The sequence below is a fragment of the Lasioglossum baleicum genome, chromosome 19 (genome assembly GCF_051020765.1).
Source record: "Lasioglossum baleicum chromosome 19, iyLasBale1, whole genome shotgun sequence".
Taxonomy (NCBI): domain Eukaryota; kingdom Metazoa; phylum Arthropoda; class Insecta; order Hymenoptera; family Halictidae; genus Lasioglossum; species Lasioglossum baleicum.
The window spans coordinates 2876367-2893677 of NC_134947.1; the positions used below are offsets into that span (position 1 = coordinate 2876367).

At 39.3% G+C, this 17311-nt stretch overlaps 2 protein-coding genes across 3 annotated transcripts; both read left to right on the forward strand.

Annotated features, from left to right (window-relative positions):
- The first annotated feature begins 1388 nt into the window (after positions 1 to 1388).
- Positions 1389 to 10031, forward strand: LOC143218426 (uncharacterized). Of its 2 annotated transcripts, none has more exons than XM_076443578.1 (4): positions 1389 to 4185; positions 6677 to 6835; positions 6940 to 7016; positions 7108 to 10031. In XM_076443578.1, the coding sequence occupies exons 1-2, from the start codon at positions 3884 to 3886 to the stop codon at positions 6678 to 6680; spliced, it is 306 nt and encodes a 101-aa protein (XP_076299693.1). In that variant the 5' UTR covers positions 1389 to 3883; the 3' UTR covers positions 6681 to 6835; positions 6940 to 7016; positions 7108 to 10031. The 2 variants fall into 2 exon arrangements, with proteins under 2 accessions (XP_076299693.1, XP_076299694.1); XM_076443579.1 differs by having other exon boundaries at positions 1442 to 4185.
- LOC143218425 (uncharacterized) lies at positions 4182 to 6208 on the forward strand. The gene has a single exon (XM_076443577.1). It carries the CDS (start codon positions 4260 to 4262, stop codon positions 6069 to 6071), a length of 1812 nt encoding a protein of 603 aa, XP_076299692.1. The 5' UTR covers positions 4182 to 4259; the 3' UTR covers positions 6072 to 6208.
- Positions 10032 to 17311: the final 7280 nt, after the last annotated feature.

Below are 17311 nucleotides of genomic sequence, written 5' to 3' on the forward strand. Positions count from 1 at the left end.
TGCAAAATTTGTAATTGTAAATCGATCGATGTACTATTTCCTATCCGATTTCGATAATATTTGGATATGTTGTCAAGACCATGATTCTGAACAACATTTCCCTTGACGGTTTTTGTCGGTCGGCTTTAGTTTACGATATTATTGTAAAAATTTGTAATTGTAAATCGATCGATGTACATTCTGTCTCCTCGCCGATGTCGATGAGCTTCATTTCAAAGGAAAAAGATATTTAAAACATCGAATTTATAACATATTTCAAAGTCATCGAAATCGGTGAGGACCCACATCATCGGCAACTTTACCCGAACGATAGAAGAAGCACAAACTTATTGAATTAAAAACTCACTTATTCAGCCGTAAATCCATTTGACTACCACATACAACCACCACACTTTTACATAATCTTCGAATCGGTGTTTGCGAGAATCATATGATTCTCGAAAAATCAATGCCATATGATTCTCGAAAAATCAATATCTCCTTGGGAACGATTTCATTTGTTTTAAACGACGCCTTCATCGAATACATTGTACGCTGGGAGAGCACAGTTTCGCGCGGCATTGCGAAGAGCATCGAAATCTTTCCGCGTCGGAGTAAGTAATTTCGTGCGATATCGATACGAGTTATAAAAGTGTGCTACGAGTTCAACAATTATGTAAAAGTGTGGTGGTTGTATGTGGTAGTCAAATGGATTTACGGCTGAATAAGTGAGTTTTTAATTCAATAAGTTTGTGCTTCTTCTATCGTGCGGGTAAAGTTGCCGATGATGTGGGTCCTCACCGATTTCGATGACTTTGAAATATGTTATAAATTCGATGTTTTAAATATCTTTTTCCTTTGAAATAAAGCTCATCGAAATCGGCGAGGAGATAGTATGTACATCGATCGATTTACAATTCCAAATTTTTACAATAATATCGTAAACCAAAGCCGATCGACAGAAACTGTAAAGGGAAATGTTGTTCAGAATCATGGTATTGACAACATATCCAAAGATTATCGAAATCGGATAGGAAATAGTACATTGATCGATTTACAATTACAAATTTTTACAATAATATCGTAAACCAAAGCCGATCGCCAAAAAGTCTAAAGAGAAATGTTGTTCAGAATAATGATCTTGACCACATATCCAAAGCTCATTGAAATCGGAGAGCATTCACATAATCGAGAAACTCTTGTTCGTTACGACATCGCGGCATGCCACCGACACTCGGCTGCCGGCGCGCCGGGCTGCACGCGTCTAGCTCGCGCTCTGATTGGTCCGTGTTTTTCGTTAATAACTCGTTAACGAAGCCGCGGACGACATTTTTTCAAAGGAAAATGTCGCTTGAAATGATCCCAGGAACCTCCCATTTTCGGCTCCGGACCTAATTTTGAGACACCCTGTATATGAAAAGATCTTTTAATTGTACATGATTATATACTTGTCGATAGTGTGCATAAAATAGACGAATAACGTTAAAATATTTATTATAAAAGCGAAATAATAGCTACAAACTTTATAATCTGATACACTCCTCTTTAGGGACACATTTTGCGCTCAAAATATCAATTTCAATTAAAACGGTATATAGCAAAAAAAGTAGAAATCTCAAGCTTTAAAATGGGTGCTTTTTCATCACATTTTGATCAATTTCAGCAAAGTTGCAGTAGTTTAAACGTTGAGCGAATTTTGAAACAGTTTTGATCGCACAAACCGGGCGAAGACCCCACTGTGCGATACGAAAAGTGATCGTTCGTCAAGTGATACACGTCAAGCAAACGTTTAAATACTTCATTATGGTTATTTTTCATCTGTTTTATATATGAGAATACAATATACCTTCAAACTGGTGGGTATTTCTCAAACTACCAATTCATTTCAACGAAGAAATGCTTTCATTTAGTTTCTAGATTATAGATTCTTCCGGAATCTTGTAGGGGAAGGCTTGCCGCAAATTTTCCGATATGAATGAAGGTAGACCTCCGCTGTCCGTGAATTATCAATTTAAGTTATGATTTTTCACCGCCGAAAAATGCTTATTATCGAGAAATAAACGTCGAATGAAAGTATTAAATGCAATGATCAAGATTCTTAGAAGACGAAATGTAGTTTCATTGAAGAAAAACATCATTTCTAAACTGCTCGACTTTAAGCTTCGTTTTCTCTAAAACTTTTTATTCAATTCCATTAATATTTCATTTTCAAGATATATGATCATTCAAAAGCAAAAACCCGTTCAGTATAAGTAGATATCTAAAAGTTCATTTTTTTCCAATCAGGATCACTGTGATAAAATACCGATTTCGGTGTAACGGATGTTATACCAAAACCGAAATAAATTTCGGTATTCTTGGGTTTTTCCAATGCCAAGGGTGCCCCACGTGAAAAAGTGGCACACCCCCCAGAACCTTCTAGATGTGCAGTTATTTCAATTAGTTTAGTGTACACAATATATAAATACGTTCCGTCGTGGAACCGAGATAACCCTCCGTGCGAAGGAACAATTGTCGACCATACCCTCTTGTATGAGGGAACGTTGAAAATGGTCAAGTCACCAAACTAGCGACAAACCCCCACTGTTTTGCCGCTGGCAAGACCGGACCTTTTTCCGTTACTATTCGGACGCATTAAAAAATACGTTACAATTTTCAGAAAGTCAGCCGGACAAGGCGACGGGAAGGATCGGCTAACGGCCACAGTTCGCTGTGTTGTAAAGTAATTAGTACGGTCCCAGGTAGGGCCGAACGACTCCTAACCAGCGACGGTAAGTACACGTATTTGGCACAGTGGTCTGTAGACCCTGTTTTCGTGGCCAGAATTGAATTTTTCAACTTTAATACATTGAAAAAAAATTTTCCTATCAAGTAACAACCTTTTAAAGCTCTCACATACCAAATATAATTCATTTTAGATAATTCGGTGATGAGATACAGCGTTCTAAAGGCAAAGTCAGAAGATTCAAAAGTAAAATAAAACGTTTTAGATTTCAATCACCGAATATCAGAAAATAGAGTTTAATGGTGGTTTCATATATGTTAGTAAGCGCATTTCAAATATTTAATCCATTTTTAAGCATTGTATGTACACAATGTATGTACTATACATATGTTTTCTCTGCGCCACACACTGGGCTAAACCGACGAAATCTGTGTCAAAATCAAAGAACTTTCGACAGAAATGAGATAGAGCGATGAAATTTTTTAAAAATTAAAGCTGAAACTTTGCAGAATATGGGAAAAATAGGAAGATTATGGTACGAACGTTGTTTAACCTTGAAAGAATTCGTTAAACTTGCACAACTTCAAGAAAATTGTGGTTTTTCCAATACCACGCGCGGAGAAATTTTTTTTTTTAACATGCGACACATCATTTCTCGTAGATTTTTTCACGTCGATTTCAAATCTGGTTTCAAAATTTGTCTACGACCTCAGGATATTGCAAAATCGATTTCTTGAAATTCTACATGTTTAACGAATTTTCTCAAGGTTAAACAACGTTCGTACCATAATCTTCCTATTTTTCCCATATTCTGCAAAGTTTCAGCTTTACTTTCTTACATCTTTCAATGCCCGTCGTTTTTTTCTCCGCATCAACCGATTTCCATGAAAATTTCACAGTGCATATAACACTACTGTCCAACACCAAAAATGTTTCCAATATACATATTGGGTGGATCTTATAGAGTTTTTCGCGATGATTGCGAATCTGTCCTTAATTTTTCTTCTACACGCACAGCTTTTGAGAAACATCACTTTGAAAAAAAACCTATTTTTCAACTTCAAACAAATATTGTGACGTTATTGTAAAAGATATTGAATTGTTCTTTATAGCAAAAGATTCTGAAGACTTTCTCGAATCCAGTGATACTTAATACTAATACATTATGATTGTTTAAACATGGGCACACCCTGCACAGCCGCACGCGACGGCCCTGTGCATAAATATCGAGCAAAACCTCAATCGGGCCCACTCTGTGACGGCATGTCAGAAGGGTGGTGGGGGAACTTAGCCAGCCAAGGTGGAGGGAGAGGTTCAGCCCATGGCCGCCAAGGCTCACGATTATACAATTATTGCTCTGCTCAGCCTTCCACAGTCTCCCACGAGTTCTCGTTTACGCTAATCGTTCCGCGAACGGATTCGTGTTACAGTGCTCCAACTGACTGGAAGAGTGCAGCTGAAATACATCATTTGCATTCCAGGTGAAGTTTTATATTATTTTGTATTAATTTTATATTAATTAAAAAATTTTATATTAATTTCCGTAGCTTGAAACATGACTGGCAAAATTAATATGCAAAAATATTACATGCGTGCTAAAAGATCGCGTCCTTTGTACGATGCTTCTCATCAAAAAGATGAACCTTCTACTTCATCGGGCATACGTACTACTGAAAACAATGCAGTTTATTTGGATTCGTCGTCGGAAAGTGGAAGTGAAAACGAACTTTCTGTACAAAATCTTCAGTGTGAAGAAACTGCAGAAAGTCCGAATTTCACGGATTCAATGCGCGGTTCAATAGCAGACAGTAGTGATACAAATGTTCATGATAGTTTAGCAGAACGGGCTGTAAAGCATAACCTTCCACATGCCTTTCATAATGTAATTTATTTGGATACGTCATCGGAAAGTGGAAGTGAAAACGAACTTTCTGTACAAAATCTTCAGTGCGAAGAAACTGCAGAAAGTCCCAATTTCACTGATTCAATGCGCGGTTCAATAGCAGACAATAGTGATACAATTATTCGTGATAGTTTAGCAGAATGGGCTGTAAAGCATAATGTTACACATACCGCGATTAACGATTTACTGCCTATACTACAGAAGCCCATTCCACACTTACCAAAAGACGCGAGAACCCTTTTGAAAACATGTAGAAATAATATCATAACAAAACAAATGGAGCCAGGGAAGTACTTCCATTTTGGTTTGAGGCATGCTATTTTAAAACTTTGCGAAGACATAGACATTTCTTCTTTCACCGACAATAGAATTTCAATTAATGTTAATATCGACGGTCTTTCTTTGTCAAAAAGTTCTAACAGTGAAGCTTATCCCATTCTTTGTTGCACCGCGGGTTATAAAAATGTAGAAATGATAGGTATTTACCATGGTTGTGGGAAGCCAAAAGATGTCAATAGTTTTTTATTCAATTTCGTAGAAGAGGCAGTACTACTGATCAATAATGGATTATTAATTAATGAACATTTGTATCATCTACATATAAAAGCTTTCATTTGTGATAGCCCCGCGAAAGCTTTTATAAAATGCGTGACATATCATACGGGATATAATTCTTGCACCAAATGTCTCATCGAAGGAGATTATATTGCTGACCGGGTATGTTTCCCATCTCTCGAACCTATCGCGTGTAGAACTGATGTTGAATTCAGAACGAAAGGTGATAATGATCACCACACTGGAACAAGTATTTTGGAAAGAATTCCAAATTTTGATATGATCAAATCTTTTCCGTTAGATTACATGCACCTAATTTGTTGTGGTGTAATGAAGAAGTTGCTTGTTAATTTATGGTGCTGTGGGAAACCATCCACAAAAATTTGCTATTCACAATTTTCGATCATATCTAATTTATTATTGTCATTAAGAAAGTGCATTCCGTTAGAATTCAATAGAAAACCACGAGGTTTAAATGAACTGAAACGTTGGAAAGCAACTGAATTCAGACAATTCCTTCTTTATACCGGCCCAGTAGTTTTGCTGAAAAATATAAGTAGAGACAAGTATGAAAATTTTCTTTCGTTACACGTGGCAGTAACAATTTTATCCAATTCCAAGTATTTTGACGCTATTGAGTATGCTTCACAATTGTTAAATTATTTTGTAAAAACCTTCAAAATATTGTACGGAGACCACAATGTGTCTCATAATGTGCACAATCTCGTGCATCTTACGGAGGATGTAAAACATCATGGGCCTCTTGACAATTTTAGCGCATATATTTTTGAAAATTTCTTACAATCAATTTTAAAATTAATTCGCCAAAACGATGAAGTGTTAGAGCAACTAGTTAAGAGACATACAGAAAAATGCAATATTCCCACAAAAGTAAAAGTTAATTTTTAAAAATATCCAATTTTTAAAAAGGAACATCTCGCGGGGCCATTAACTCCCGGTCTGATTGCCACGAAACAATTTAGACGCGTTGATTTCCATAGTTTCAGTTTAAAAACTAGTGAGCCGAATAATTGTTGTTCTTTGAGGAATGGTCATATCATTATTGTCGAAAATATAATATTTTCGGGAGATCTTTGCAAAATAGGTGGTAGACAATTTTTAAATTTAAAAGATTTTTATGAGAGTCCTTGCAAATCGTCTAATTTTGGAATATTTTCAGTAGAATCTCCTTGTTTGGGACCTTTGGAAATTTTCAGTATTGCGGATGTTTTCCAAAAATATGTGAGACTTCAATCTCAAAATAAGAATATTCTCTTCCCACTGCTACATTGTGTATAATAAGTGCATGTACAGTAACGGACAAAAGTTTAATACCGCTCTAAAGAAGACGATAAGTTTTTTAATATTGTACTACACGATTTGAGAAAAAATGTAATTTGTAGGTTCATATCGGTTTCGGTATTGCAACTATTTCGGTAATCGTCCGAAGGTTGCGTCCACTTGACCCGGGTGTGCGTCTTGACTCCTTACTGCATATTATTCAAAACTTTCAGATGATTGTGCAAAGGCAAGGGCAAGGCAAAAGAATTGCAGTCAGGTCAGGAGTAGAAGAAACTCAACTCGGCAAAAGAAAAATTAAAGCGATGAACGGTAGCGATGACGAGTCGGATTCGGTGTTGCCTCCGCCTTCGGCGTCAAACCGACTGAACGAGGTTTGTGAATAAAAACTTGTAAATGTTACTAATTGTGCTAATTGGTTAATTATTCTCGATCAATAATCATTGTATCGGTGTTCAACTGCAATGATTGTTTTCAGGTACGTGCAGCGGCAGGGCTGTAGATGCGTCAAACAAAATTGGACAGATGAGATTCCGATGAATTCTGTAATTATTGGTAAGTTCATATAGAACTATGTAAACGAATCTAAATATGGAAGTATGTATTTGTAAGCACGGCATATCTAATAAAAAATCTTTATTTTTAGGAAACCCGCCGACCTAAAAATGACAAGTGCAGTGTTTTCTCGATAATTGCCTAAAACACGGATCGGGCTAGCGATACTATTCTTTGACTTCTGTCGAACGTAGAAAAGGTCAACGAAGCTCGAGAGGGAATTTTCAAGGGATACTTGCACTTCTCCCGGCCGCACGTTTCGCTCCACGTGGCGGCCGTGCTGCTCGAAGCACTCGAAGTCCCTCAGGCCCGTACTGTATGAACTGCGCGTTGAGGCAACTCTCGTACCAATAGGTTTCCACATCACCCGTAAGGTACTATTGTTAATGCCTTTTTTTGTCAGTGCTATCCCGCATAGGCCATTCATTGCGTCGCACGGAAATTTCGGGAAAATAAATTTGGAAAATAGTTCTTATAATTATACTGTCAAAAGTACAAGTACTGTCCAGTACATATAACCTTCCCTTCGATATTTCGGATTCACAAAACAGTTCCAATAAACATGCGTGAATAGTGCAATAATCAAGCTTTTCTAATTGTCAGTAAAATTTTAACAGTATATATATATATAATTAAAAACCATTTTCCAAATTTACTTTCTCGAAATTATCGTGCGACGCAGCTGAATAGGCCTATAGGGGAAACCATTGACAAAAAAAAACGCATTGACAATAGTCCCTTATGGGTGATGTGGAAACCTATTGGTACGAGAGTCGCCCCAACGCGCAGTTGATACGGTACTGGTTCTGAGGAGCTGCGAGTACTACGGCCGCTACGGGGAGCGAGACGCGCGGTCGGGAGAAGTGGGAGAAGTATATTATGTTACATTTCTCGGCGACCGAGGCCTCTCGAGCTTACCCAGCAGAGTTGGCTCTACAGCGCCATCTCTGTACTACGATATACATAACGAATACAAATTTTGTATCTTTTACTCGTTACTCGAAATTTGTATTTAAATACAGTTTAAAGACAATGTATTTCAATACAATTGTATTTGAATACAATTTTTGCCTAACACTGTTACCCGGTTCCTAACGGGGTACACGCGGTACATCCCGCGGTAGTAGGGAAGGCCAGATGACATTTGAGACATTTGTCGAGAAAACACTGTGAACAGTATTGGAAAACGATCACCGACAAACAGCGTCTACATACTGCGATTTTCACCACTGTTGACCCTCTATAGCTCGTGTCTAAATTGATTTCAATGACATTTTTAGAGAATAGAGAAATTATAGTTTACCAAAGGATGTGAAAAGAAATTTTTTTAAAAATTGAAAGTTTTGTTAGATCTGTGTCAATATATGTGAACGTTTCATCGAAATCGGTTGATGCGGGAAAAAAACGACAGTCATTGAAAGATGTCATTGCAGTTGGAGGCTGAAAATCTGAAATGTATACCATATTTAAACGTTTGTAGCTCATTGCAACGTCAACCGAATTTGACGAAATTTTCAGAATATGTTGAATTGATCGACACAAATCTGCAGAACATATTTTTTAAATTTTCAATATAGACCCACACGAAAAAGTTGTAAAAAGGAACTTTTAGTATTATTTCTACTATTCTGATCAATTGCAATTTTTGAAAAAAAATTTGTTCACATCCTGTAGTAAACTAATTGCTCTAGCTTACCAAAAAAGTACAAATCGTATAGTATATATATAATATGTAAAAAAAGTCATCGTCTTTTTTAGAGCGTCCGAATATTAATTCGAATAACTTCTTATAATAAGGAATATGTCCAAATAAGTATTAGAATTTTTCACACTTAATAACCTTAACTCAAACAATTAATCAAATGAGATATTGCAATATACATAATAGCGTGAACATCCTGCAGGATGTTAATTTTAGCCAGCGTTTTTCTTGTAAATAGTTTAATCGTAGAAAAAAATGAAAGAGGAAAAAGTAGTACTGCATGTTTTGTATACGCAACATAATCGACATCTGTAATTTTTTTTGTTTATACTATTTTGTTGGATATGAAGGTGCAGTTTCAATTTTTTAAATGGAATGCTGTATATTTTATTATGTCACATATATATGAAAGAGTATGTCTAGATGACGAATTCATCCGTATAGTGCACAGTAACTGTCAAGTTAATACAAGGTCAGAAATGGAAGAAACATTTTTAATATTTCATACCAATTTAATTGAACATTTACTGTAGCCTCACCAATAAAGAATACTTGTAAACACAATGGTATGAAATAGGTCGCTGCATGTGCAGTATGCAGATGAATTTGTCTAGACACACGCTTCATGTGACATAAAAAAATATACAGCAAAATATATAGTATTAAACACAAACAAATTACAAACGCCATAATTATGTTGCGCATAAAAACCAGTACTACTTTTTCTTCTTTAAATTTTTTCTAACATTAAATAAATATCTTGTAAATACAAGAAAAACGCTGGCTAGTAATAGCGTGAGTAGTACACGGTCGCTTTTTAAGCATAATAGAGATGAAACTAACGTGAATAAGCGAGGACGCTTGATTACAGTTTTCGGAAATATATCAACACAGTCTGAAGCACCGTACAAGGGGAAGTGTAGTGCGATTTATTTTCTTTTCTTTCGAATATTTGATCAATTGTTTGAGTCTGTGACGGCTAAGTTATACGGTTCGTCGAGCATCGTATAACGCGTATTCGCAGACGTACATACAAATAGGATTTTCAAACTCGATCTTCTCGAAAACTAAGCTTTAAATGAAAAAATTTTATTTCATATTTTGTTCTAATTTTTTCATAAGGAACCACCTCGTGCCTGCTAGTGCATGTTATTCGGCCGCACCCTGTATATGTAGATGATCTACTGAGCGCATATTTTAAATTTTCATTATGGATCTAAATAAAAAAAGTTATAAAAATGGCCTTTTTTCCATATGGTTTACTAAAAGAAGTATTATATAATACTTCTATATACTTTCTATAATTACTCACAACCAAAAATACATATGTTACGTTTATACAGGGTGTCCCAAAACCCCTTCGACTCCGGGAAATGGGAGGTTCCTTAGGTCATTTGAAGCAACATTTTCCTTTGCACCAATGTCAGCCGGGGCTTTGTTTAGGAGTTATTAACGAAAAACACGGACCAATCAGAGCGCGACCTAGACGCGCGATGGCACGTTCAGCCAGGCGCTCCGGGAGACGAGCGTGGTGTAACGCCGCGATGCCGCAACGAACAAGAGTTTCTCGAGATTATGTGAATCTTCCCCGATTTGGATGAGCTTTGGATATGTTGTCAAGACCATGATTCTGAACAACATTTCCCTTTACAGTTTTTGTCGGTCGGCTTTAGTTTACGCGATAAATGTAAAAACTTGTAATTGTAAATCGATCGATTGTACTATCTTCTACCCGATTTGGATGAGCTTTGGATATGTTGTCAAGACCATGATTCTGAACAACATTTCCTTTAGACTTTTTGACGGTCGCGGAAGAACTTTACTTGTCAATTCATATAGGTGGATCTTTTTACCCCACTTACGGCAACGTTACCCAAACGAGAGAAGAAGCAGAAACTGATTGTATTGAAAACTCACTTATTCAGCCGTAAATCCATTTGCTGCTTCGAAATGTGTGTCACTGGGTCACTCGGTGACGAACTGTACAGATGTCTTCAGGTATACGACAGTACCGAAAGCTAAGGGACGTACGGCCAGGTCGACGAACTGCACAGCCGGTGGTAGAAGGCCTAAGGGATGCGCGGTCAAGTCGACGATCCAGAATTTCACTTTCACTTTCGATTCGATAAATAATTCGTATGTTTATTTCACACAAATGCCTTGAAATTTTTCCACACTCACAATCACTGTTCACATTTGTCAACACATAGTTATGCACTAATAATAATTGCCATATCCCTTGTCCTGCTGCACAAATCACAACAATCAGGTAATGCAATCACTAGACTGCGGATTTCATGCATTTGTAGCAAACATGAGTAGGTGCATTTTAAGACACTAGAGAGATTAAAATAATTTCAAAACACCAATGTATTATTTTCAACTTCTTAAAATGATCACAATCAAATATCTGTCTGGCTCCTGTCCCTTGTAATAGCGGCAGCCAACTTTCATTTTACATAAAGATCCGCAGTCTAGTGATTAGATTAAATAATCGTTTAATTAGTTTAAGCAATTATTATTAGTGCATAACTATGTGTTGACAAATGTGAACAGTGATTGTGAGTGTGGAAAAATTTCAAGGCATCTGTGTGAAATAAACATACGAATTATTTATCGATTCGAAAATGAAAGTGAAATTCTGGATCGTCGACTTGACCGCGCATCCTTTAGGCCTTCTACCACCGGCTGTGCACTTCGTCGACCTGGCCGTACGTCCCTTAGCTTTCGGTACTGTCGTATACCTGAAGACATCTGTGCAGTTCGTCACCGAGTGACCCAGCGACACACATTTCGAAGCAGCAAATGGATTTACGGCTGAATAAGTGAGTTTTTAATACAATCAGTTTCTGCTTCTTCCCTCGTTCGGGTAACGTTGCCGTAAGTCGGGTAAAGAGATCCACCCATATGAATTGACAAGTAAAGTTCTTCCGCGACCGTCAAAAAGTCTAAAGGAAATGTTGTTCAGAATCATGGTCTTGACAACATATCCAAAGCTCATCCAAATCGGGTAGAAGATAGTACAATCGATCGATTTACAATTACAAGTTTTTACATTTATCGCGTAAACTAAATCCGGCTGACAAAAACTGTAAAGGGAAATGTTGTTCAGAATCATGGTCTTGACAACATATCCAAAGCTCATCCAAATCGGGTAAAAGATAGTACATCGATCGATTTACAATTACAAGTTTTTACAATTATGTATGTCGTAAACTAAAGCCGGCCGACAAAAACTGTAACGGGAAATGTTGTTCAGAATCATGGTCTTGACAACATATCCAAAGCTCATCCAAATCGGGGAGGATTCACATAATCTCGAGAAACTCTTGTTCGTTACGGCATCGCGGCGTTACACCACGCTCGTCTCCCGGCGCGCCGGGCTGAACGTGCCATCGCGCGTCTAGATCGCGCTCTGATTGGTCCGTGTTTTTCGTTAATAACTCCTAAACAAAGCCCCGGCTGACATTGGTGCAAAGGAAAATGTTGCTTCAAATGACCTGAGGAACCTCCCATTTCCCGGAGTCGAAGGGGTTTTGGGACACCCTGTATATAGCGCTATTAATCCTGTGGTTCTCATGTATATGTAAGCATGAGCGGTTGGAAATGGGAGGTTCCTTAGGTCATTTGAAGCAACATTTTCCTTTGCACCAATGTCAGCCGGGGCTTTGTTTAGGAGTTATTAACGAAAAACACGGACCAATCAGAGCGCGACCTAGACGCGCGATGGCACGTTCAGCCCGGCGCGCCGGAAGACGAGCGCGGTGTAACGCCGCGATGCCGCAACGAACAAGAGTTTCTCGAGATTATGTGAATCTTCCCCGATTTGGATGAGCTTTGGATATGTTGTCAAGATCATGATTCTGAACAACATTTCCCTTTACAGTTTTTGTCGGCCGGCTTTAGTTTACGCGATAAGTAACTTGTAATTGTAAATCGATCGATGTACTATCTGAACTATCTCCTCTCCGATTTCGATGAGCTTTGGATATGTTGTCAAGACCATGATTCTGAACAACATTACCCTTTACAGTTTTTGTCGGTCGGAAGAACTTTACTTGTCAATTCATATGGGTGGATCTCTTTACCCGACTTACGGCAACTTTACCCGAACGAGGGAAAAAGCAGAAACTGATTGTATTAAAACCTCACTTATTCAGCCGTAAATCCATTTGCTGCTTCGAAATGTGTGTCACTGGGTCACTCGGTGACGAACTGCACAGATGTCTTCAGGTATACGACAGTACCGAAAGCTAAGGGACGTACGGCCAGGTCGACGAACTGCACAGCCGGTGGTAAAAGGCCTAAGGGATGCGCGGTCAAGTCGACGATCCAGAATTTCACTTTCACTTTCGAATCGATAAATAATTCGTATGTTTATCCAAACCAAAACACTTCGTGTAAAGGTTGACCAAGTTCCCCGGCCCATCCACTTCAGTGATATGAAGGATGGACCAAGTTCCTCTCGCCTATCAAAGTTGTGATACGATGGATGGACCAAGTTCCTCTCGCCTATAAGGGCTGTGATATCGGGAAGTACCAATTCCCAGAGGCCAATGATTGTTGTATTCAAACTTTACAACCTACGGAACTTGGCGTCTGCGCTGGCAATAGTATTTTGAATTGCAAGAGAAAAATTTATATCCGGATTCCCAACTGCTCAAGCAAAAATCTTACGAATTTTTTTAAATCTGCCGTTGCTGCGTCTCCTGCAGTATCGTCTCCTTCTGCGCCGTATCCGGATATAAATTTTTCTCATGCAAGTCAGAGTAGTAGTGCCAGCGCAGACGCCAAGTTCCGTAGGTTGTAAAGTTTGAATACAACAATCATTGGCCTCTGGGAATTGGTCCTTCCCGATATCACAGCCCTTATAGGCGAGAGGAACTTGGTCCATCCATCGTATCACAACTTTGATAGGCGAGAGGAACTTGGTCCATCCTTCATATCACTGAAGTGGATGGGCCGGGGAACTTGGTCAACCTTTACACGAAGTGTTTTGGTTTGGATATCACTGAAGTGGATGGGCCGGGGAACTTGGTCAACCTTTACACGAAGTGTTTTGGTTTGGATATCATGTTATTTTTGTAAGAAATGGCCAGATATTCGGAGGATTCAGAGACGGAAGTTAATTTGCAGAAAATAGCATGATGATGCGTCTGACTTAAGACACGCACAGTATATTGCAATATTGTTACACGCAAGTTTTATTTGTAAGGTGTCCGTTGATTAGCGTAATCCAGACTGCCTCGAACTGAAATGTCGAGTTTGAACTTGCTGCCTTTTCAAATGGCAAAGTTAGAATTCTCGCTGAATCACTTTATAATTTAAGTGTTTTAAGAAATTGTTTTTCCGGTTTTTCGATTTTCGATTATAGTCATGTTTAATAGTTAGAAGCCTTTTAGGGGGCAAATAACGGATGGGTTTTATGAGGAAGCGCGGCCTCGACGACCACGAGGTCTGCCGCGGGGTAGTGATGGACCTCTTGTTGATCCACGACTTCTTACACTGATAGAAGACCTAGGGGGTCGCATGCGTGTACGTTCTCTTCCGCGACCACGACCCCGTACCACGGGCTGTGACGTATCATCCTGGATCTCGTCAATCCCAGGCATGGCAGTCCACGGACGGTCCAATGATCGCTTAAATCGCGTTATGACCGTCGGATAGGGTTTTAAATCAGGCCTGAAGCGGTAGCGTAAACGATTAATTTCTGTTAAAGCAGATGGAGAGGCTTTGATTGAGTTGGGATCTAAGTTGATCAATTGTAAACCGTTCAACGAAGTGACTCTTGAGAGTGCCACGTAGGCCTGACCTGGCGCAAAAACATGCTCGCCTAAATCAACAATGACGTTACTTAGACTCAAACCCTGGCTCTTGTGTATTGTAAAAGCATATGCCAATGTAATAGAGAACTGCTTTCTGTGAACAAATGCTTTGGGTAGAATCTGAAACTTTGCTTTCACAGGTTCCAAGGAATGGATGCCACTTGCAAAAGCTATCTGCAATGATTTCGCCTGCGTTTTATCATTCACATCCCAAGTAACGCCTTGGAGTGTACCTATTGCTCCGTTAACCAGTCCAATGGTGACATCAATGTTACGTCGAAGCATTACTTTCGCCCCTAACTTTATTACTATCTCCTGTTCTAGTCCAGCTGTTGCTGTGCTGTCATCATCAGTCTTCTTTAGCAACGTCTCGACCCGTTTCCTTAGATATTTAGAACAATCAATAGAATCAATGGCCTTCAAGCTAATGACAGGTGTAGGTAACCTATCAAGCATTGCTTGATTCAAAACAGAACACATGTGCCGGGTTGGTAAAATGCACACGGTATCCACAGGTGACGTGGAAAACGCCTGAGCAACAACAAGCAGGTTAGCAGAAATGTTGTTTGGAACCAGATTCATTTTTCTACTGTTGAAGAGATCGATATCGTTAGGAGTGAGTGCCCCAACCCGGGCTCTATCTAAAGCGGCAGCGAACGTTGCATCGGACCGTTGCCTCATGTTTATGGTTAGTTCGTCATAACGAAATAGTTCTTGCCAGATATTAATGGAACACATGCCGCCGACATACTTGTCCATAGCTTTTGGGCTGAGTTTAACATAGACTGGGTCTTCATGTACAGGAGGTAATTGCAGTAAATCTCCAAATAACAAAATTGACCGTTTTCCAAACCATCCATTAGCATCGCCGTCAGTGCCATATATTTCTGTAAGTCGTAAATGTATATACATGAACATCAGATTAGACACCATAGAGATTTCGTCAATGATGAAGAGCACTGTGTTTTTCAGTTCTTCTCGAAATCGTTGAAGAGTGATGTCAGGAAGATGAGCAAACGGGGGTATCGAACCATGTTCCACTGGCAACTGGAGCAACTTGAAGATCGTCAGGCCGTTAATATTGTAAGCTGCCACACCAGTTGGAGCACTCACTGCAACAGATTTGGAAAGGTTTTTGGCCACCCATTCGCGAATCGTTGAAATAAGGAAGCTCTTGCCGGTGCCACCAGTACCACTGACAAATTGATGGATAATCCGTCCTTCAGATCAAGCTGCTTTGACATTTTCGAAGACACGCAACTGATCAGGGTTTAGGGCGTTGACCATAGCATCAACATCAGACACTGGCCGAGGAGCATTAACGAGTTGCAAATCAGCTAGTCCATCATCCTGCGGGGAAAACTGTAGGGAATTATCAGGACCATCTTCATCGTTAACAATTGGTTCATTGTCATCTGCATTCATGCGCTCTACTGCTTCATCTATCAGTTTAAAAGCCTTCTCAGTTGATTCTTCAAATGCTATTTGTGCATTAGAATATACAACAGCATCCTTCAAAGCGTCTTTAGCATTGATAAAAGCCTCTGCGTAAGTAGTTGCCCCATCAAGCAAATTAGAAGGTACACGCCAAGGCTTAAACATTAGCAAAAGTGCATAAAAGTATTCCTCAGGTTTATTTTCTAGGATATGTCGGTAGTGATTTATAATAAATGGGCTCTGTCGTTTCACGATATAATGCCCATTTCCGACTGGATAATATTCCCGCTTGTCAGAGGGCTTGGAATACACTTTTTCATACCACTGTGTGAAGTAGTACAATGTGATTCCCTGCAAATTTGCTGGCCGATTAGCGTAGTAGTCGTCGACCCACGAAGGGAAATATAACTCGGTAGAGTCTTCTGGGAGATTACGCAAAACGTAACTAGGTTTCAGACGGCGATTTCGATTAAGGCTTGTGTCTAACCACTTAATGTTCGTATTGGGGTCTGTACCGGACAGTGGAAGCCCAAGCAGTGTATCAGCTGCTTCCATGGCGCCGCATTCGCGATTTTGAAGGCCCCTCATGCCTATGCTGAACAAGCGACTGTTTAACGATTTTGTCGAAACAATGTTCTCAAAGTCTCCGCGCGCTTTACTTTTCTCACACTTTGTTCCATACTTAGTGATGTAATGGTTCAAAATTGCGGACTTTTCACCCATAAATTGTAAGTCCATGTTGCCATGCCAAGCTAATAAAATAGCGCTGTTATAGTCATTAATGGCTACCTCTTCTTGTGTGCGAGGGAGGCTGTACAGCCGCTGCGAACTATTACTGCTTAATGTCTTCCTAGCTGCAATAGACTCAGTCACACTTTTTATTATAAGTTTATCGGTGACTGTCCGGGGGAATGCAAAACGGCAAACTTTAGTTATTTTACCCGTTTTAGACTTTTTCGCCCGCATGCAGTAGGCATTGTGTTTGTGGAACTGGAAATTTTTGACCCTCTTATGTAGGGTCGGAAACAAGTTTGCATCAGGCAACCTGCAAGTCAGGTGTTTGGCGATAAATTCCCCTACTTCTTCAGTACTTGACACGCCAAGTATAGGAGCATTCTTGACCCACAGCATAAGATGGAAGTGTTGCGTTCCACGACTCTGATATTCCCGTCTCCAGAAGTAATGCTCGATTTCTCCCAATGGGTTGTCAGGGGAAAGGAGGAAACTCATCATAGCATGAAACTGGATGTCGATAAACCGCGATGCAGCTACGGGATCCAGGGAGATTAGCTCGCTAACAGACTTTTTACACCATTTCACAGTGTTAATTT